Source organism: Trichosurus vulpecula, chromosome 1 (assembly GCF_011100635.1).
Source record: "Trichosurus vulpecula isolate mTriVul1 chromosome 1, mTriVul1.pri, whole genome shotgun sequence".
Classification (NCBI taxonomy): Eukaryota; Metazoa; Chordata; class Mammalia; order Diprotodontia; family Phalangeridae; genus Trichosurus; species Trichosurus vulpecula.
In genome coordinates, this window is record NC_050573.1 from 392618629 (window position 1) to 392642750 (window position 24122).

At 38.1% G+C, this 24122-nt stretch overlaps 1 protein-coding gene across 2 annotated transcripts; it reads right to left on the bottom strand.

Annotated features, from left to right (window-relative positions):
• Nucleotides 1-457: 457 nt before the first annotated feature.
• Nucleotides 458-22648, bottom strand: NARS1 (asparaginyl-tRNA synthetase 1). 2 transcript variants are annotated; one of them, XM_036765108.1, is made up of 15 exons: nt 22552-22648; nt 19195-19277; nt 13421-13486; nt 13230-13322; nt 13056-13145; nt 10385-10463; nt 9090-9160; nt 8409-8495; nt 7301-7522; nt 6976-7175; nt 6435-6570; nt 5339-5452; nt 3842-3973; nt 3341-3472; nt 458-1622 (listed from the first exon to the last, which is right to left on the bottom strand). In XM_036765108.1, the coding sequence occupies exons 1-15, from the start codon at nt 22559-22561 to the stop codon at nt 1491-1493; spliced, it is 1647 nt and encodes a 548-aa protein (XP_036621003.1). In that variant the 5' UTR covers nt 22562-22648; the 3' UTR covers nt 458-1490. The 2 variants fall into 2 exon arrangements, with proteins under 2 accessions (XP_036621003.1, XP_036620999.1); XM_036765104.1 differs by lacking the exon at nt 22552-22648 and adding an exon at nt 20953-21207.
• Nucleotides 22649-24122: the final 1474 nt, after the last annotated feature.

Below are 24122 nucleotides of genomic sequence, written 5' to 3' on the forward strand. Positions count from 1 at the left end.
AATTCAATGAAAATTCATTATGCACTTCTACTGTGCTAGATTCGTAGAACCCAAAACATTTCATGAAATATACATTTACTCTACTAGAGCCTCACTTCTGCAGGCTAAATATTGCTTAAATACCTTAAGTAAAATCTGTTAGAAGCTATTTGTACCCTTAAAACTATCTCAATTCTTAAAACTACAAAAATATTTCACTGGTACTTTTATTCTGAATTGCAAAATTAAATAAAATTTAACTAGTATCTAAAACACACCAACAAATGAGATCTAACTCAATTCATACATAAAAAGGAATTAAGAGCACATAGTTTTAGATATTACCCATTTCTAGTCATGCTAATATTGACATTTTAACATGTAAATTAAAAGTATGTCTTCAGAAAATTATCAAAATGCAAGCAGCATATTGGTAATGCAAGAGATTTTCAGCTGTGAAAAAATTATCCAAGCAAAATATTTCTACATGTTGTCATTTATTAATTTTCAAGATTACAGTTAACGGAGTATATATGACATGCATTTTTAACTAACTAAATCTGAGCTGGAGTGATTTAGTCAAGTACAATGAGAATGAAGAAAATAGATGATTAGATCTCAAGACATAATGAGATAGTTCAAACAACTATCTGTATTAATAAATTATTAATCAATATATTAATATTCTGGCTGACAATTCTTTTTGAACTCATTTATTCTTGATTACTTATGTAAATGCCAGAAGAAAAGCAGCCCAACTCTTCAGAAAAATGGAACCGAAACCCTGCAAATTATTTAATTACCCCCCCAAATACTATTTATACTGCTGTCTACTTTTTGATCTAAACAATTTGAAGAATCCTGCAAATTCTCCTATTTCTGTAATAAACAAAACTGTTTAAATACATTTAAACTCTGGAATGCTTATCAGATTATTATAATAAAATGGATCCACAGGTCAAGAAAATGACATTTTATTCTGATATCTACAGGTGAACAACAATTATATTGAAGCAATCAAATCTTTAACATTCTATTTATTAGCTGTCAATTTTATTCCAAGCTTTTGATTCTTAATTCACTGAAAGAATAAGATGCTACAAATCTCAAAACATAAGAATTGCAGGAACACAGAAAAGAACATAAAAATTTCAGGACACAGTAGAAATACCTGCCATCAGTGCTAAATGGCACGAGACACATGGTCCTATACAAACTGTAATCAAGAGCTTAAATATGTTAGTAACTGCACACTAATATGCCACAATATCCCTCCCCAATGTTTACAATGGCAATTATTTTTCTAAGGATGACAACATAGATATCACTTGAGGTAATTTTATTCCTGGGACATCTCAAATAATTGTAACTGTTTTATAGCAATGAGAAAAGATAACACAGTGACACTGATGGAACGAAAAAAAAAAGAGATGGATCATTTCATTTTGGGAAGTTGTATCTTTCCATTAAGCTGTGTGTACCTTTTCCTATTGCTGTCACTCACTGGACAGTTAGGGTGTACAACGCTGGACGAAGCGTGGGTACAGGCACACATCTCGAATGTGGTATCTGTTCAAAATCCAAGTTAAGAATCGTTCCAAGCCCAAGCCATATCCTCCATGAGGACAGGCACCATATTTTCTCTGTCAAAAACAAATTTTAAAAGAAGGGTTAAATGGCAATTTTCAAATTTCATCTTATTCAACAAATAGCAAATATTCATCAAAGACTAAATGCAAGACAGACACTGAGATGTTGTACAAGATACAAAGACAAATAACACATGACACCTATATTCAAAGAACTTATAATCTAGTGGAGGAGAGAAGACATAGACAAACGGCTCTAAGAAAACAAATTACAAGTGCATCATGTTGCACACTACCTTGGGAAAGGGGGAGAAAATCTAAAAGCTTAGAGAGGTGAATGTTGAAAACTAAAAATAAACAGATTAAAATTCAAAAAAGGTAATAAGATCATGAATTTAGAGGTGGAAGGGATCTCACTGTATAGACAAGGAAAGAGATGCCCAGAGAAATAAAATGACTTGCCCAAGGTGATTCAACCAGAAAATGACTGTGCTTAGACTCAAACCCAAATCCTGACTCCAAATTCTGTGCTCATTCCATAGACGCTATGACTGTTCATGACGGGAAGCTCATTTCTGGCATAGAAGAAATAGGGAGGTTTCCATGGAAAAAGTGCATTTGGAATGTCCTTTAAAGAATAGCTAGAATTTCAATAGTTGGACATGGAGGAAGGGAGATGACCATTTCAGGCATGAGAAGCTGCATGACTTAAGATGTAAAAGCACAGAATGTATGTGAGTGGTCCAGTTTGGCTAGATAACAAATGGAGAGACGAAGATAAACTGAAACCAGATTGTAGAGGACCTTGAACGCCAATATAAGGAGCTTAATTAGCCCTCAACTTCTGGATGATGGGAAGCCAATGAAAATTTTTAACAGTGGAATGCTGTGGTCAGAGTCATGCATTAAAATTAATCTAGTAGTGGTATGAAAGTTTGTTTGGAAGGGGAGGCCAGAGGCAGACAAAACGATCACAAGGACATTAAATTAGTCTTGGGAGGCGTATTAAAGATCTGACGCTGGAAATGGCAAGAAGAGGACAGATGCACTGCAAAGAAGAATTAACTGAGCTTGGCAACTAACAATGTATGGAGAGAGAACAGAAGAAATCAGAAGACGGCTCTGAGGCCTTAATAAGTGGTTAGGAGAATTGTGGTAATGTTAAAAGAGACAGCAAAGACAAGAAAAGCGTCAGGTTTGCAGGCAAAGATTTAGAGTTGGATTTTAGAGTTTGAGGTACTAATAGGAAATCTAGGTATAGTGTCCATGAGGCAACTAAAAATTTGCATCTAGAGTTTATAAACTCTATATAAGCTATATATAAATATATATATGTAAATATATATATAAGCTATATAAAACTCTTTATAAAGTTTATAAAGTAGTTGAGATGGGAGATAAAGAGAATAACAGATAAGGCCCACCAACAGAAAGAAGGCAGCTTTACAAACTAGCTTAAACACCCCAATCTAATGGCTGCAATAATTGTAGGAAAGTAATCATCCCATCCCATCACTGTAAGGTAATGTTCTAACCTGAAGATCCTAAGGAAGTCCAAATATAAGGTAATAATTTGTTATTATCAAAAAGACAGGTACTAAACCATAAATTAGAAACTAGAAAATGTCTAAGCTAAACTTAACCTGTCCATTTAGTTCAATTTGATAAAATTTTACAAGAAACAGTATGTTGTTATTTACCTGTGAAGCTGACCAAGTTGTGTCAAATAATAAAGAAATGCGTTACATAGCACATGTCAATAAGATAAGTACCTGATCAGTGTACCAGTAGTAGGGAGTGGGATCAATGTCTTCTCTCTTATATCCCTTTAGCAGTTCTTCACCATCCCAGATACGCATGGAACCTCCCACAATCTCACCGACATTTGGCATCAACACATCTACCTAAAAAAAAAAACAAAAAAACAAGAGAATAAGATATTGCATAGGCCTGCTGCTACCAGGCAAGCAAACTAAAATTACATCCCTAATACTCAAAAAAAAACAAATGCTGGCATTACTCTATAGGTGAAACGAGAGCCAGAACCATGTTCCAAAAGCACCTCTAAAGCTTACTTTGATTGTTCATGCACTAAAATTTAACAAATCGTATGCCCACTGATAAGTACGACAATTTCAGAAACATTTTTATAATTTTGTATTGGAAAGAAAATATTTGAGGTTTTAAACAATAAGCTACATAGCATTCCAAACAGTGATCCCCACCCCCTTAAAAAGAAAGGGCTTCTAATACTACTTGAATCACCAACTGACAGATTCAGTAAGCCGGGAATCCTCAGGACATCGCGGCATATAGAAGGACTTGATCTCTGCAGGAAATCGACACAGCAAGATTGGTTCATTAATGGTGTCTGTCATCAGTCTCTCAGGGGCTTCTGGGATATCCTGAGGTTAAACAAGACTTCATTAACATTTACAACTAGAAATGCAACGAGACACCAGGAACTCTCTCCCTCAGCACCAGGCCTTTGTCCTATTGATGCAACATACTAAGACAAGTCACAAAAAGTAGGGAGCTTAGCCTCATTTTCAAAACAAGCAAATTTAACATGTTCCAAAATTCTTCAATTCTAAATGAATTCTAAATGAACAGTAAAAAGATTTCTGTGCTTCCCTGAGTACTATAAAGGAATGCAGACAACATACTGCTCAAATCAGGTAAAGACAAATATATATAACCCATTATGTGTGCTTGGGTATATCAGTTATTACTGCAATGACTAATTTTATCTAGCTCTGAAGTAGAGGTGTATTAGGTAATCAGGGATGGTTTCAGAATATCAATGATCTACACAGAAAGTAATGGCCATCTATAAACATTCACGGTTATTTGCAACTCTTTACCCCCACTATCAGTTAGACTTTGGCTGGCAGGAAAACACATCCAAAAGGTGAGCCAGAATGTCATATTTATAAGGCTAAACTGCACATGAAATAGTTAGCTAAAAACATTAGATGATGATAAACCAAAGTCAGTTTTTACATAGATCCTTTTCATGCCTTAAGTATGTTTGAGTGAATATGCATTTTAGGGCATCACATATATTCAAGGTGAAACAAGAAATTGCAACTTACAGATTGATGAAGACACTTAAAAGAATGTTACTGTCATGTATACGTCATTGCACATATGATAAAATTATTATAACCTTTGGCTTTCCCGGCTATCCCTTGGTTAATAACCAACAGGAAACCTGTCAGATTGTTTATACCTGGTATGTACTTAGAAGAGAATTATTATTTTAGAGAATTATTATTTTATAGATAAGTGAGCAGCAGAAAGGCATCTGGAGGAGGAGGGGGCAAAAGCAGGAGTGGCAACTTTAAAGTATGCATGACACCGAGCAGCAGGACCATGACTGATCGTAGGTCAGTGGGACAGTGGGACCCAGCCACCTCCCACCTCCTCCTTTTCCTCTCTTCAGGCTTTTCGTTTTATAACTTCTGACTGCTTCTTGTCTCTTATCCCTAACCAGCTCACCACACTGCACCTTCAATGGCTACCCTATTCCTTCTTCCTCATGAATCAGCAAATGAATAAACAAGGACTTGGGTAAAATACTATCACCTGGCCCAGAGAAACACTGCTGATGTAAAGGAAGAAAATAAGGAAGACTGAAGCACTGATGGAAAATTTAAAGAGGCAGATGCCTCTTATTTACTGACTTTTTTTTTTTATATAAAAACTATGCTCCATTACAAGCAATGTCCCCCCTGAAAGGAAAACCAATACTGCAGAACATTTCTTACCTCTCCAAATTCGTAGTAGGTGCCATCCTCCTTCTTTACATCATGTTCCTTTAGCCACACAATGGCCTCTGAGTAGTTCATCCGTTTGAAAGGTCTCTTGGGAGGTGTAAAAGTCTATAATGAAAAGAGAAAACACATAGTAATTTTAAAATAACTTCTAAAGAAATGACTTCTAAAACTACGTCCAGTCACAGACCATTACAGTAGATAGGGCCCTTAGCGATCCTAAAAGATCAGTGCCTTCATTTTACAGATAAAAGCAAAGACCAGAATGACTTGCCCAGAAGTGAGGAGGATTTATGTTGAACCAGCCCAACACTACCATCTCTGTGATCCAAAGTCCATCTCTTAGAGTCCATCCAAGGCAAAACAATATTCCCTCCTCTGAACAAATCCAATTGGGCTACAATACAACCATGCTTTCAACAGCATCATGCTCTAACTATGAGCTCTACTTGGCTCAAAGTTAGCAAGTCGGAGCAGTTAGAGAAGCTTTATTAGCCATCAGGGCAATGCTGGTTCCTAGGAGTCTAAAATTGACTGTCAACATCTTAGACAAATTGACGCGAGTCTCCTACATTCCTGTTTTCTACAAAAAGGAATAGGAATTTCCCATTAATGACAAATAGTACTACTGAAAGTCTCCTTATGAAATACTCAAGTGAATCATTTAGGATTTAAATGACATTGAATGCCTAGGCCCCACTGCCAAAAGATGTGGAGAACTGCAAAGCAGGCAGTTGTATATCATTTAAGACTCTTTGTTTTCCTGGAGGGGAAAGGCAGGGCAATTGGGGTTAAGTGACTTGCCCAAGGTCACACAGCTAGTAAGCGTGTCAAGTGTCTGAGGCTGGATTTGAACTCAGATCCTCCTGACTCCTGAGCCAGTGCTCTACTCACTGTGCCACCTTGCTGCCCCAAGGCCATTTTTTTAACCAAAACTGTAACTTCAGTAAATACATAATGGATGTTACCAAGAACACTCTCTTTTATAAACCAAATTATTACAAAATTAAAATCATAAGCCAGTCATTTTTTTGGTTTTAAATATCTTCAACTGTTTGAGTTCATTACACAATTCCATTAGAATACATACCGGGTTGAGTTCATATAATAAGCTTGCTGCAGGTGATTTTAAGATCCTGTCTACTACATCACAAACCAAGTCTTCCAGACGGTTCAGAAGATCATCAAAAGTCAGGAAAGGGCACTCGGCTTCAATGTGAGTGTACCTGAGGAAAAAGATGACACCAGACCATTTCAGGGCCACTAGGCTTTTGACTTAATTTTACTCTATGCAAGGAATTTTAATAATGGAAAACTCAAGGAAGGTAGCATCCCAATAACAATAACCATTAATATTCAGTTAGAATACTGGGGTCCCTTAAATCAGCAATTTCTTTCTTACTTTCTAACAATTATAGGATAAAGTCATAGTGAACAAATAGATACATTTCTTCCATTCCACTTCTGAGTATCATAACTGACATTTTCCTAGGGAAAGCAAAATTTCAATTACTCTTTAAAATTATATTTCTCACACATATACTATACACATCAAAGTCTTGCTACAAAGGTATCATACAAGATGCTTTTCCTGTGAATAGATTAAAAAAAAGAAAATGGCATTCCCTTACTCTGCTAGGTGTCTTCGTGTCCTGGACTGTTCTGCTCTGTATGACTGAGCAATACAAAAGACATCTCCTAAAGCTGGGAGGCAAGTCTCCAAATATAACTGTGATGACTGAGTCAAAAATGCCTCTTCTCCAAAATAGTCAAGTTTGAAAAGCGTAGCACCGCCTTCCACCTGTGTTTGTACTAATGTTGGAGGAGTGACCTGTTAATAAAAAAAAAAAGACAAATGAGTAGTTTAAAAATACCTTTAAAATGACAGCTAGCCTTTGTTGTTCTAAAACGGAGAAAAAAAAAGTTTTATACAACAGAGAAGCATGTAATACTTACTTCACAATATCCCCTATCAAAAAAGTGATCTCTAAAGCATCTGGTGATCACTGAACGTGCTTTCAAGATTTTGGACATGTTCTCTCCTCGGATCATCATGTGTCTATTATTAAGCTGAACATCTACATCAGACTCTTCATTTATCAGGTTATCAGCTCCTCCAGCAGGGGCTAAGCCAATCAATTCCCAATAGTCACAACTCAGCTCATGGCCTCCTGGTGCCTAAGTATATTTTGAAAAAAGGGATTGGGGGGTTGGGGGGAAAAATAATTACAAAACAAAACAGATGTTATACTATTCAACAATTCTAATCTAGGTCATTATGAATTTTGCATCAGAGGTTGACCCAAACCTGTAATTTCATTTTCATTCAGTAAAGGGAATTCCCAGTAAGGGAACTTCTATGTTCTTTTAACTCACAATCTTTCAAGAGTCAGCTGACAGCACTAAGATGTTGAGTGACTTTCCCATCATCACACAGCCAGGGGATGACACAGGTAGGGCTTGAACACCAGACTTCCTGACTCTGAGGTCAGCTCTCTCTATCCACTGACAACATACAGTCTTTCACATTGTGACTAACAGTTTAAAAAAAAATTAATATTTACTGAAACTGAAAAGGACTATTTAAATGTAAGCATTTAAATGGTTTTTCTATCTGAAACAAAAGATGAAAAATCAGTCCCCTACTAATCATTAAGGGAAGCAAGTGTTCTCCTGCATAATGTGGCTGAACAAGGTATAAGGAAGCTAATTTGGGGACGGTTAACCAAGAAGATAGTTGATGGGACAAAAATTTAACTCCTGCTATTTTTCAATCACATTGCTCGCCAAGAAATTTTAATGCCTTAAATCCAATCTTCCACACAAATGCAAGCGCCTCTCTAGAAGTATTTCTTGCCAATATCTAACTCCTGGGGGCTCCCTCTGGTGGCTAATCAATCACATTACTTTTTCCTCCATGAGGAGCTGTTCTCTCAGTGGTCAACTAAACGTGCCAACATGTTAACTAGAGCATAAACACTAAAGTCTCATGATTATAATTTGAAGGTCTTCTTTTAGCAGATATTATTTAAGGCATTTTTGATAAATAATTCCACACACTTACCTGCTTGCCTTCTGGGGTAAGATTGAGCGTTCCATATACTGCCACGCTACTCTCTGTAGACAAGACCACGCCATTGTAACACTGACACTATACAAGAAAGAAGGTCATTTTTTAGCAGAATCTTCTACTCTTACTTAACTAGATTACCATATCCTTTATAATATGGAGGTATTATTTATGAACAATTTCCTTTGTGCGAAACAAGTCTAGTCCTTTCAAATTCTGAACACAACAGCCAATGTCCTTACTCTTAATGTCTGGCAAAATTTTTAATGTTAAAGAGAAATTTTTTTTAAAGAGGAAATCAAGATGCATCTCTACTGTAGGGACTGTGAGGGTATATATGACTACAAACTGGAAGGAGAAAGACACAAATTATAAAGACCTAATTCACACCCCAAAGCAACAATACAATAGATATCCTCAAATTTTCTATTTAAAACAATGAAACTAATTAACCTTCATTTAAGGGAAATTAACATAGTGTCTCCAACCATTATTCACAGCAATTTCTTAGGTTCTCACCAGCAAAGTATTATTCAAGTCTTCCTTTCAAATTTGTAGGTTTTAAAAATAGTTTAGTAAAAAGCTGAAAGCTATCCTTTTGCCAACTGCCACAGATATAATAGAGTACTTGGGTATTTAAGATGGGCCATTTTTAGGAGAGATAAAAATAATTACCAGTTCATCTGACAAGACACACTGAAGATATCCTGTGCCATCTCTTAATATAAGAAACATTAAATTCTTTCCTAAAAACAAAAAGAAAAATTTTTTCTTAGAGATGCTTTTAAGATTTTTATAATTCACCTTTTATGTAGCAGTTTATACAAACTATACAAAAGTATAGTGAGTTTATCAAACTCACCATACTTCTCAGCTTTCCTTTGGAGAAGTATCCATTTATATTATTACCATAGTGCTTTTAATGTTTTCAAAGCATTTTCACATCTATTATGTTATGTGATCCTCATTAAAAACAAAATAATCCCATAATTTAGTATAATTAAGTTGGTACAGGAGAGTTTGAAGTAATATGACTAAGCCCACATATCGAGTTAGTGTCACAGAATCTACAGGTTCCTGGAAGGGAATTCAGTGATCCTAGTCCAGGAGCAATTAACCTTTTTGTGCCATGAGCATGGAAAAGGTCAGAGATCTGTTCCCACAGTAAGATTTTTAAACACGTAAAATACATAGAACTGAAAACCAAGTCACCAATTTTTTAAAAAGTACATCCCTGGACCCTGGGTAAACAACCCCCTCATTTTACAGATGAGGAAACTGAAGCTCAGAGAGGCTTCCATTTGTCCAGGATCACAGGATCTTAGAAAGAGGGTTGGAAGAGGCCTTTGAGATCCCCCCGAGTCCAGGGGTTTTCAGACTTATAAAGTCATGGATTCCTGTGGCAGCTTACTGAAGTTTCTCAGAATGATTTTTTAAATATATAAAATACACAGGCTTACAAGGGAGACCATTATATTGAAATATAGTTATCAAAATTTTTTTGAAGTTCAGAGATCCCAGGTGAAGAAGCCCTGATCTAGTCCAACATCTAAGGCTCACAGAAGGTAAAGGATCTGTCTGACCTCATGTGGTGAAGTGAAGGGCTGAGCTGGCAATCTCTAGACTTTGGATGACAAAGGAACTTAGTAGATCAGTCCAAGGGACGGGGGATGGAGTCAAGATGAATTCACCCCTGCCTCTTAGAGAAAAGGAAAAATACAGGAAAAAAAATTCTCTCTTTGGAAGGGAGAACAGAAGGAGAGGAAGAAAGAAAAGAAGGAAATACTAAAAGAAAAATATCAAATGTAGTTTGAAAGAGGCCACTTACTTGAGATGACTTTCTGTAACATGGGACAAGCTACAGCACAATGCACTAGGTTTACTACAACTGTTTATAAGTAAATATTGAGATGTTCTTCATCCTGGTAAGTCTACTAGACTTTAAAAATAGACAGGGTACACCAACTTACCTTGCCTACGTAACCTGTGCACCCAGCCAAACACCTTCACTCGTTGGCCTCGATGTGCTTCTAAAGCACGAACCTTTACCTGTCAAGTAAGAATTATAATTTATTAATAAAATCCCTCACTTATCACACAACCCAACTTTCCACCAATGATGTGGACAATGCAATCATAAGAACCATAAAATCCACAATCAATATAAAATCTGAGGTTGTCTGGAACATCAGACAACAGAAGTGATATTCAAAGCTACTTCATTAAACTAGAAAAGTGGTCAGAAAAGTGAGAGAGGGTAGAAAAGAGTAAAGAAAATGAGTCAGCCCAGGAACTCAACTTGTAAAGCTGAAACACACAACAATTCTCACAGTACTTCCTGGAAGGCAGGCAAAGCAAATATCCCTATTTTACAGACCTTAAAACTGAGTCAGAGAGGTTGTGATCACAAAGCCTTAGAGCTAAAAGAAACATCGGAAATTTTACTTAAGGTTAGAAAACTATTTATGAAAGAACTAAAATCTAGCTCTCTTGATTTCTAATCCAGAATAAGGAAGAAAGTCAAAGCCATCTGGGAGTTTCAGCCATATGGATCATATTTGCAACAGATCCCCAAACATGAACATTTCCTCCCTGAACTGACCAGATGATAAAAATGGTTCCGTATTACTTCTCTTCCCTGATGCTATAAAAAAGAGAAACTTGCTCACTGAAGCACCAAAAATCTCGACTCCCGGTCAGAATAGAACCCCTCCTTTGACATCACTGAGCTAATCAGTATTCTAAGTAGATCCTGGGCCTTGGGAATGAACGATCCAAGAAAAGGCAGCTAGAATCTTATTTACAAGGGTCGCAGGTACGGGAAAGTGTAGAGGCAAAGTACACACAAAAGAGAAGAGATTCTTAATTTATGAAGCAGAAGGGTAAGAGGGAAAACCCAGGGGGTAGGCCTAGGGAAATAGCTCCAAAAGATAACTAGAGAAAAATGAAAAGAAATTTATACTCAGTTCTACACATTCCTTTAGCCCACTGTGTAAAAATCAGTTATATAGCAAGCACAGCGAAGTTCAATCAAACTCTACAAAACATCCACTATGTGAAAGGGAATCTGCTAGGGAACAGGAATACCAGATGAAACAAGACCTCATTTCAGCTCTCCAAGAACACGGGGGGAAAGTCATAGACACAAATAGCTACAAGAGAGACTTGATTAAGTGCTAACAAATCTAGGTAAAATGCTAGAAAAATTTCTGCAGGGAAGCAACCATTTTCAGCTTAGGAGCACGGAGCAGTCAGAGGAGGCTTCATGGAAAAGAAATGGCCTTGCAAAAAGGGAGTCATTTCAACAGAGACTAGAATGGAAGAAAAGGTTGAAAGGAGTAAAGATACAGAGAAAGGAGAGTCAAGAACAATAATGCCTGAGTGGGTAGTCCAGTTTGTCTGCAAGATAGGCCAGACTTGAACTCGAAGTTTTCCTGACTCTAGGCCTAGCACTCTGCACTTCACCACCTAGCTGCCCCAATACTACATGAGGGGAATAATGTGAAACAATACTTGGAAAGGTAGTTCAAACTAGATTATAGCCAGCCTTGAACACCGGAATAATAGTCAGCAAACAATGGGAAGTCAGTGAAGGGTACTGTGTGGAGAATATGACCAAAGGGCACATTATGAAGACTACTTGGCTGAAAGTGTTAAGGATGAAAGGAAAGAAAAAAGACCAGAATAATAGGAGAATATTATAATAGTTTAAGCTGAACAGTAAGAAATGGGCAGGTGAGAAATACTCATCTACGCTGAAAAGTCCCATTGGCACCTCAAACTCAATGTGCCCAAACGAAACTCATTAGCTTCTTTCTGTCTAGATAGCGGTTCTGTTAGGTTATGAGCACACTTGTAGGCATCTGGGATTCCCACCTCAGTCACCCTTTTCTTGCCCCTCTTAGCAACCCACATCTCCCACTGGCTGCTGAGTTTTCACTTCTACCCCCACAATATATGTCCCATCCATTTCCTTCTGGTCATTCACACAGGCACCTTCCCAGGTCAAATCCTCACAATTTCTTACAACGATACTGCTGTAGCCTCCTTATTGGTCTCCTTGTCTCCAGTCTCTCTCCTTTGTGATTAATTTTTCACATAGCCACCGGAGTGATATTCCTAGTCTGATCACGTCGGTCCCCTGCTCAAAATTCTTCAGTAGCTTCTGCCCACTCCTTGGACAAAATGCCAACTCCTAAGCTGGCCATTTAAAGCCCCCATAATCAGGCTTCCATCCCACCTGTGCAGGCTTATATCATATCAGTCTCCTCCATATACTCTATGTTCCACCTAAATCAGTCTATTTGCTTTCTCCTGAATTCAGCATCGATTGAAAAGAGGTCTTTGGATTTAGCAGTAATGAGGTCATTAGCAACACTGGAGAGGGTTGTTGCACTATAAGAAGAGCAGAAATAAAGGACTCAAAAGAATCAAAGCAATTTGATTCTGTGTACCTCCAAATCAGGTATGCTGGTTATTAAATGATAAAACACCTTTTAACTCAAAAGCTGTCTTTTCCCATGCCTAAGGAGTCAACAAGGAAAACAGCTTAAAAGGAATATTCTGGTCAGTTACACTCAAGACACTGAACATGCAAAAATTCTTACGCTGCACGAGACATGGAACAATCTGACTGCTTACACATTTTGCCTCTGGAAGATTTGGATTCTGTTTAATGGTAATCTTCTTTGCTTCCTCTAGGTTTTTTTCTCGTCTCATAATGTCTTCTGCCTAATGTTAAAGATAAAGTACCTTGTCAGAAAATTACTTCTACCTGACAAAATTTAGAAACAAAAAATCTCATTCTCTACTTACCTCTTTTTTATCTCGAGATTCATTCTTCATTTGTTCCCTGTGCCATATTTTTTTAATGTTCTTCAGCTGTGATTTGGAAATAATATCCCATCTCTAAAAAGAGATAAACAAGCACATTTATTTGTAAGGCCTATTAGTAAGCTTAATTATTCCTAAAATGAACAAATTGATAGACTGTTAAGATACTCAACCTCATTTTCTTTTTGTGAATCCACGTAAATGGTAGGAAATGGCTCCTTTCCTGCTGTCATCAAAGCCTTAAAAATAAGAAAAGAGATCTATAATATTCATGATATAAGGTTTATAGAACAGCAGCTCATATTTAAGTAGGAGTTTAAGAATTACAAAATGTTGCATGTACACCATTTCTATTCTAAAAAAAACCCTATGAAGTTAAGTACTATGGTTATTATTATCCCAAGATGAAAAACCTGTGGCTTAAAAAGATTAAATGACAATGGACACATAGGATTTAAAACACCCGAGCATTCCTACCAGCATCCTTTCTGCTCTACCAGACTGTCTCTCTATTTAGAATTGTACAAATATCTCACTTATTTAAAGATGTTTCATCTAGCAACATCAACTACCTGGAAGGCAGATTTTAGTATTTCTAAAAACTCTCAAAAAATTAACTGCTTAAGACAATAAAGAAATGCAAAGTGTCTTCCTTCCAATAATCTGAATGCAAAAAGCAACAATCAAGTTTGAAACAATGGCGTGATCTTTGATTTTTTTTCCTCTCCCTATTATCATGTCTAATCAAGTGTCAAGTTCTGTGGAGCTTACTTCCAAAACATCTTTTCCCTCCATTCTCTTTTCTCCCTCCCACCATCCACCGCCACTTCACATAGCAACCATGCTAGTTCTGACCTTTATCATTACTCGCCAGGACCCTGAAACAATCTTTTAATCCCTCTCCCCTTTCCAATCCATCATTCATAAAGCTGCCAAAATAACCTTTCTAAAGCACAGATTTGACCATGTAACTCTCCTGCTAAGTGACTAAGATAAAATGCAATACCTCAGCATCGTATTTAAATCTCTCCAAAATCTGGCCCCACCTGACCTTCCCAGGCATAATTCACATTACCTGTCCCTCCGTCTCCCTTCCCCCCACCTTCCTGCACAACTAGATTTCAATCAAACAGGACCATGAGTTCTTCCCTCAACATGTCACTTACTTGCCTGGGTGACTTCCAGTGACTGGGAGAACCCTGCCCCTTCACCCTCCCCAACCCATCTCTATCTTTCAGATCTCTTCTCTTCCTCCAAGGCTAAGCTCAGGTGCCATATACTCTACCTAGCCTTCTCCAATGCTTCCAAGTCAAAATGAATTCTTCCCCAATTATTCCCCCCAAAGCCTCTGATCAGTGATCTCTCTGCTTTCCTTATTCCCCACCTTATAATATATGTATATACTTTGTAGGGCACAGAGTTAAGTGTGGTGTAGTCCACAGAGAACTGGCCTCAGAGATAGAAGTCCTGCTTCTGACAAACACTGGCTGCATAACTCTGGGCAATTAATTTAACCATTCAGTGCTCTGGGCAATTCTGTAAGACTCTGAATTGCAGATAAAGCGTCAACCTGTTTGATTAGAAGGAGTTTCCTCATAGCAATAAAATCACAGCTCCAATCTCTATCCTTGAGGTAAAAGACAGTTTCAGGTGCATCTAATATTTAACATTTTTAATTGAATTTATGCATAATTAGCTAAATTCTCCACCTCACTGAAATTCTTTTCAGTCTTTCAGGGGAATGGTTCAGGAAGGAATTGATAGGCTCCTATCATAAGGACAGTGGCCTTTCTAATTGTACCAACTTGTGATCTCTTTCTGAATCTTTATGCAGATTCCAGCCTAAAACCACAGTGTTGGCCTTATCCAATTAAAACTTGCTTAAGTCTCTTAGGTAGTAAGGACACTCAGATGCTAAGTCAGCCCTAGCTATAAAGTCTCAGAGCAAAAAGAGCTTTGGGAAGCAACAAATTGTAAAAGGGTTATTTTAAAAGCACAGCATCATAGCTACATTATAAAATATATATGTATGTATATGTATGTACATGTGTTTACACACACACACTGGTTATAGCTGTGATTGATACAACTTGCCCAGACCAGACCTGACTAGCACCTAATTGTCCTTACTACCTAGGAAATAAAGAGTTTTAATTGAATAAAGCCAACATCGCAATTTTAGTCTGGAATGAACAAAAGGACTAGAAGTAAATAAATAAATGTGTGGGTGCTCAGACAGACAGACAAACATATAACTAGAAAAGCTACTATGACAGGAATCTATTAAATCAAATCTCAGTGGTTTGGAGAGTGCTATATGTAATTCTTGTACTAGGCATATTATACAAAAACTTGACTCTCCTCACTAATGAGACTGTGGTAACAGGCTGAGATATTATACTGAGACAGAGCAATACTCTGAAATCTAGAATTTCCTGAATAACTGTTGTTGTGGGCTTGTCATCAATAAAGTGGTCACCTAGTTATGAAGCTATTTTAGCCTTGGCAACCCACAAACTATGAAAAAATAAAAAATGGCCCTAGGTGCTGTATGGCACCCTTCTTTTTCTGTAGTCACAGCAGCAGAGTGGAAGGAAAAGGGGTAGAGGATGTTAAGAATCACACAGACCACCAACTTTAATTTGAATGTTGGTACTCCAAATGCAACATTTTTTCCAGTGACTGCTGTGTGGACATATTTTTGGAGGAGGTTAATCCTATTAATTTTGACATTCTTGCTATAAATGGAAACAGGAAAGAAGGACATTGCAGGATGACTCACAGATACTCCTTGGAGATGCAAAGAAAGGGGTTGAGTTAGCAAAGTAATTTTTATTGTATATTCCCAAACTTTAAGAAATATGATTTTGTGGGACACTGGGCATCACACATTGCAGTACTAATGATAAGTATTTACAAGGAGACCAACATGAAGATAATAATTTTAAGTTATACAACATTATCAGTTGCTGTGGATAAATTGGTAGAGAAATTCAATAAAGAATTTGATAATGCCCTCCAAATCAAATCAACATTTATTCTGACACTTGTGACTTAAAATCAAAGGATGGGGAGAGATATGAGAAAGATTCAGGAGGAAGAAATGAAAATAAAACAAAGCCTTATATATACACAGAAGTTCTGTGCCTCTATACCATGAACACTTTAAAATAAATAATTGGTTGGCACTGGACATGTTAAAACAAAATCACAATAAAACTGTCTACATTAAAATTATTCAGGGATAGGAGTTATCCCTAAGTCTGTCGTGCAGTCAGATCATCAAATCATTAGAGCTAAGATCAGAATTCATGATAAACAAAAACAATGATGAGGAAAATATTGTACAATGGAAGTGATTTAATCCTGAATTATCTAAATAAGCTATTGAAAATTTAAACCAGGAAATGGCCAACAGAAATGATATAAAATAATGTAAACACTGACTATAATAATTTCACCTAAAAGTCAAAGCAATGTAAAGTAATTATTACAAGATCAAATGGATCCACAAAGTGTCTTAGTCAGAAAATGACTCATCTGCCAAATGTAGAGATGGCTGTCAAAAACAAATACCAAGTTAGAATATAAACCCATTGCTAAAATCTTAGAAAAAAGATGATGATTATGAGCAACATAATTTGCAAAGAGAAGCAGAAGAAAGTCAGTCTAACATAAGCTTGGTAAGATATCCAATTAAGCAAAGTCATCCCAAGGCATTTAAGAATGAAAACAGAAATAGGACAAAAGAAATGGAAAAGATTTGTTTTATCCCATTAAAATGTAATCTCAGGGGGCAGCTAGGTGGCGCAGTGAGCAGAGCACCGGCCCTGGAATCAGGAGGACCTGAGTTCAAATGTGGCCTCAGACACCTGACACACTTACCAGCTGTGTGACCTTGGGCAAGTCACTTAACCCCACTTGCCCTGCCTTCCCCCCTGCAAAACAAAACCCCCCAAAAAATGTAATCTCATTGTAAATAGAGATTTTTTTCTTTGTACTTCAATCCCTAGTAGCTTCCATGGTGCCTGGCACATAGCAGGTGCTTAATAAATGCTTGCTGATTGACTGACTTCTCCATCGAGGTTGATGAAACCGTTATACCTGGACCCTAACATCACTGAACCTGAAGTAACTGTGGAAGAAGTAAAGACGGCACTAAAAGTAAAAATGGCACTGAAGTAAGTAAACAAAGGTGAGAAATGCAGATCATGTACATATATACATACAGACATCCATGTTGGAGGCCCCGGGCTTACACAATTTTTACGAAGGTCATTTATACATGAATTCGGGACATCCTCAATGAGAGTATCAGTGGAGAACAAGGAGGCATTTATGCAAAGGCTATTTTAAAATGGATCACACCTTCACCATCTCACAATTAAATGAAAGACAGAAAAAAAGATCTCACTGGGCTTATTGTTGGCTGATTTTATTTTTCTGTTGTTCAGTTGTGACCTTATTTGGGGTTTTCTTGACAAAGACAATGGAGTGGCTTGCCATTTCCTTCTCCAGCTCATTTTATAGATGAGGAACTGAGGCCAGTGTCTGAGGCTGAATTTGAATTCAGATCTTCCTGACTCTGGGCCTAGCTATCTATCTCCTAACTTCCTCAATAAGTTATATAATCATGCACAAATCACTTAACTTCTCTAAACCTCAGTTTTCTCATTTGTAAAAATGAGATTGATTGGGGCAGCTTGGTGGTACAGTGAGTAGAGCACTGGCCCTGGAGTCAGGAAGACCTGAGTTCAAATCTGGCCTCAGACACTTGACATACTTACTAGCTGTGTGATCTTGGGCAAGTCACTTAACCCCAATAGCCCTGCCTTCCCCCCTCCAAAAAACAAAAAATGAGATTCATCTAGATGGCTTCTAAGATTCCTTCAAGCTTTAACTGATGATTGATGATACTACAATCTTTTTTAGAAACCAGGTTTAAGAGTAACTGATATATGAGCTCAGAATTACAACATAAACCAGTAATGGAAAAACTGGAACGCCTAACTTCTAGTCCTTTAGTTCACCTTCCACTTTCAAAAATACTTCACATGACTGTTATAAAGCTGATCTGTAGACCCGAAAGCACCACATAAATGTGAGTTGTAATTGTTATTGTCACTAATCATTACATGTCCTCCTTTCATGGATGGCCCATCCAAAAAGTTCATCACTAAAAGGCCAGCTAAGCAACAAGGAGCATCTCTAAACTCAGCTTAGGTAGCTCCTTGGGAAGCAGACACAGCCTGATAACCAAGACAGTGCTGTGGCAGATACTGCCAAAGGCAGGCCCACTAGGAACCTAAGTTCACCTCCAAAGTCATTAAAGTAGAAGATTACAATATAAGCTAAAAAGTTTTTAAAAAATTAAAAACCATTAAGTAACAACTGAAGGCAAAACAAGTTTAAAGAAAACATGGAAAGTCAACTAAGCCAGATCATCCTAAAGGCATTTAAGGATCAAAATGAAATGGTAAATCTTTTTTGAAAAACTGAAAAAAATAGTTTTATAATCACCACGGGTATACCGATTTGGACTGAAAGGATCACAGTCCCTTATGTGCTGCATGAGGTAGTAGAAATGGCATTAAAGAAAAGTAAAATGAGGAAAAACAGGCGGACTAGCTAAAGAACACAGAAGAGGTCCATGCTGAAGGTCATAAACTTCTGAGGGTAATGAGTTAGGGTCTGATTCTTAATCCACATATATCCTCAATCATTTCACTACTTACATAGTACTCAAAGTTTACAAAGTGTTTTACGTATATTATTTCATTGGATTCTCAAAACAATTCTGTGAAGTTGAAGTTCAGAGAGATTGAGAGATTTGGCTGAGGTCATGCAGGATTTGAATCCAGGACTTTCCTGACTTCAAGTCCATCACTTCTTCCACTATAATACGCGTTAGGTATCATTCAATTTTAAGTGAGCAGGGACAGAATACCTTTAGGCCGGTTTTGAAAGGTTTCTCTTTTGTTCCATCACCAGTTGCATCACTCCCCTCTCGATCTGAGACATAGAGTTCCCCTATTAATAAAAAAGAAAAGAATTGCCATGTTAACTATGTCAACAGTTCTCTCAGATACCAGGTACTTACTCCAACTGCATTAACCTATTTTTTGTCTTTATCAATTAACAGAAAGATTATGCTGCCATTTACATGTATAGTACTGGCTGAAAAATGGCAGTTATTTACTATGATAACCACCTTGGACCACCCCATTCTTTAATAAAACCATTACATTTTAATGCTACCTGTATCCTAGTACAGTAGGATAAATATTGGATGTGGAATCAGGACTTGAGTTCAAATTCTGACATTGTTCCTACTAGTTCTTTGACTCAGTGATACTGACAAGGCACTTAACCTTTCTGGGAATCCCTCCTTAGTCTTTAAAATGAAAAACAATTAAGAAAATGGAAAGTAAAGGGTACCTGCCAGTTGGGGAATGGCTGAAAAAAAAATCACTATATTAAATGCAATGGAATAATACTGAGGCGTGTTCAGGAAGGCTTACACTAATTGATACAGCGTAGTGAACAAAACTAGGAGAACAATTTAGACAACAGTCACACTGAAAGACAACCAACGGTAAAATGATCAAACCATGATTCCAAAGGACAGCTAATGGGGCAGCTAGGTGGTGAAGTGAGTAGAGCACCAGCCCCGGAGTCAGGAGGACCTGAGTTCAAATCCCGGCCTCAGACACTTGACACACTTAACTAGCTGTGTGACCTTGGGCAAGTCATTTAACCCCAATTGCCCTGCCAAAAAAAAACACACAAAGGACAGTTAATGAATTAGGCCAACCATTTTCTAACAATGAAGTTACAGCCTCAAAATGCTGAATGATACATAACATTTTTGGACATGGAAATTTGTTTTAACTATCTGTTACATGGGTTTTTCTCTTTTTTTTTCTTTTAAAGAGGATGAGAGGGGAAAAAAATAAATTGCTTGTTAATTAAAAATAAGAAAAAAATAAAATCAGGAGCTAAATCAGGGCTTCTTAACCTAGGGCCCATTAACTTGCTTTTTTTTTTTAATATTCTGCTAACTATATTTCAATATAATTGGTTTCCTTTACAATCCTATGTATTTTATTGTACGTTAAGAAAAAGTTACTCAGAAAAGGGATCCATAGACTTCATCAGATTACTAAAGGTTTCCATGCCACAAAAAAGGTTAAGATTGGTGAACTAGAAGATCTCTGCAGTGGTGTCCAGATTTAAATCTAGAATCCTATTAACATAAGGAAAATCTCCACTATCCCACCACGTGAAACTATATTTCTGCTACAAATCTGGACATGTTATAAACACAAAAACTTCACTAAGATTAAACATTTCAGGTGTTAATCACGGGTCCACGTGGAGGTCTTTGCTTAATGAGTTATTAATTAATTACCTATTTCTCATAGGGAGGCTATTAGAGGGGAGGGAAGGGATGTTAGGGGAAGGATGGGGGTGGGGGGGTGTGCATCAAAATGACCCGGAGCAAGCAGCAATGGCAGAGGCCCCAGGTTCGGCCCGGCCCGGCCAGCCCCTGGCTTCAGGCCTAAGGTCGTCTAACACCACAGGGGGCCCCAGTCTGGGCCCCACCGGATGTCCAGGGTGCCAGGGCAGCGGGCGCCCACGCTGTCCCAGCTTCCCCGGAAATCTCTCGACGGGCAGCTCACCTCGTCCCGGGCCCCGCACTCACCCAGCCCGAGCCCGGCCACCGCGTGGGTCACCTCTAGAGCCATTTCAACCCAGCCTCGACCCCAGCAGGAAACGTGTAGCAGAAGCAACTGCAGCCGCACTTTCCCGAATTACCCCGCGTCCCATGTGTTGCATCAGACTGGCACCGCCCCGATCGCCCAGTCACTCAAAGCCGAGTCTCAGCTCGATTGGTCAAGAGGTGAGGGCACGGGACGCCGAAGCCGCCATGTTAGCTCAGGGGGAAAGGCCGCTAACGAGAACTTCCGGAACACGGAACTAAGCCCCGCCCGCATCCAGGTCGGTAGCTGCACCCCTTACTTTGTATCCAGGTCCCGGCTCTCGGGGTACAAAGAACATCAGGGCAAGCGAGAAGAAGCCAAAGGATAAAGCCTCCCTAGTAAAGTGGAGGCATCCCTGATGGCCTAGTTCACGACTTGCTGTGGAAGCCTCCACCCTTCCACCGCAGGGGAGAGAATCACCCAGACCCAGCCAATCAACCCAGACCCTCGGAACCGAAACCAGCAGACATCCCAGCTGCAAAAGCTGCAGTCACTTAACAGATTCTCATGGAATGAATGAACATATATATGCACAAGAACCCCGCAGGACGAGAAACACACACCCAACAAAAATACTGAAAAGTTTCTCTGCCTTTAAAACGAGAGGGGAAAATCACTCCTTCCCCTACGAGTCAAGAAGCAAGGAATTTGCTGGGCTCGACTATGAATGTTTGCTGCAAGAAATTTACTTTTCTTTTTTCCCCCAATGCGGTACTATGTGGAAGGGGGAAATAAAAAAGGAGCGTGCTACAGATATAAAATGTTGCATTCCCTTTCAGATGAAGTCACTGTATCAGTTTTACTTAACTGTTTTACTTTGTTACAAAGTCAGAGCAACTATAAATGCAAATAATGTAAAACATCAATAATGTAAAAACATCAATAAAACTGAAAGTGACAAAAGCATCAATCGCTTATTTTGTACGGTGCAATGTGCTAACAAAGCAACTGCAAAGCACCGCGCAGAGAACTTCGAGGGTAGGAGGAGGGATATACACTTCCTGCGTCATAGCAACCCCAACACCTCCAGGACTGGCGCAGCTTTCTCCTGCTGTTCTCCTACCTACACCCTTTAAGTGAAGGGGGCGAAGGTACGTCCTCACTTTCCCCAGCATTTAGCATGTAACACTTTTGTAGCATTTACTACATCCTCCTTTCCTGTGTACTCTATGTACACATATCTCCTGGAGTTGGAAAGATGAGGGCTCAAGATCTTCCTCTGACATAGGTTACTAGATGACCCCGGGCAAGTCACTTACAACTTCAGTTTCCTTGTCTATACAACTAGGATAATAATGGCACTTATCTCACAGGGCCTCACAGCTGAAGACTGCGCAAGATAATACATGCAACGTGCTTTAAGAATCTTAAAGCCCTACATAAATGTTATTTATTATGGTCCTTATGGGACTATAAGATAAATCAATCTTTATACAGCTCACTGCACAAAATTGCACAAAATAGATGCCAAATAAATGTTGAATGAATGAATGAATGAATGAACAGAAGTTATTACCCTCCCCCCTTCCACTCAAACTTACCCAAAACCATTGTGACCACCCCTGCAAATCACCTCTAGTGAGAGCTGTTTCTGCACCACCTCCGCCCTACTTTGCTGCAACCCTCCTAGAGTCACCCTCGTTGCATCATGCAAGGCCTAATTGGTCAACGTAGTAGGTCCTGGCCCCAAAACCACAACTCTATTGGCCATAAAGGAAGGGCAATTGAAGCCGAGGGTGCCATGTTGATTGAGGGCTACACTTTTCCCTTTCTCCACTAATTCCCCCGCCCCACTCCCCTTCCCTCTTTAAGAGTCTTAGACACGCTGCAGGGTGAACACACCCCACAGAAAAAGGTAATTTCCTGAAGGTTCTGGGAGTCACCCTCAGAAACTCTTCAGTCCTACAGTCAAAGGAGCATCCTTTCCATTACAACTCCAATAAGAAGTCATCCAGCATCTGTTCGTAGACCACTTATGAGCAGAAACCCACTAATTCCAGAGGCAACCCATTCCATATTAGAATAGCTCAAATTGTTAGGATTTTTAATTTTTCTTTTTTATTGTAAACTTAGTCACAAACATTTTAATATGTAAACACCGCAAAACTTGTATAAAAAACTGAGCTAAGACCAGTTTCTAAAAAATAAATAAAATAATAAAAATATGTATACTCACAAACATGTGTATATTTATATATATATATATAAAACATTTAACAAAGTATTTTAGAAACTCTCCATTTGTCAAAGTTTTTGAATGTTTTTTGTTTTCTTCACATTAAAAAATGTCTTATTGTCCCTTTTTCTTTTGCCTATCTACTCTCCATTAACCTACTACTCCCAGCCATCACTTCCATATATTCAGTAGAAGCCATCTCTTGTAACAAATGTGTAATCTAGCAAAATTCCTTTTGGCAGGTTCACAAACTTTTTCATATCAGGATTCTTCTTCCCACTTAAAAATTATTAGGATTCCAAAAGCTTTTGTTTATGTGGTTTATATATTGATGTTTACTATATTAGACAATAAAACTAATAATTTTTAAATTATTTATTTATTAATTCATTTAAAACAATTATAACCCCATTACATATTAACTATATTTCCTACCAAAATGGTGAAAAGAGTGATTGGTATTATTTTACATATTTTGTGAATCTTCAATGTTTAGCTTAGTGAAGACAGTTGGATTCTTATATCTGCTTCTGTATTAATCTGCTGCAATATGTTGTTTTGGTTGAAGTATATGAAGAACATCTGACCTCACCCAGATATGTAAGTGGAAAATGGAGTATTTTAATAGGCAAATAGCATCTTAATATTATTATTGTTTTAACTTCACAGACCACCTGAAAATGTCTGAGACACTTAGTGAGCCTTGGATCACCCTTCCAGGACCACTGCCTCACATCGTGCCTGCCACTAGACCATAGTCTCAAATACAGTGAGTTTCAAAAGAAATAATGGATGTAAAGCACTTCGCATCCCTTAAAGCACCTTATTAACCTGCAGTCACCAAGCCTCCAGTCTGGTAATGAATTCATTCCCGGAAATTTCTACAGATTTTCAACTGAGTTCATCAAGATATGCAAGTAGGTGGTGGTACATGTT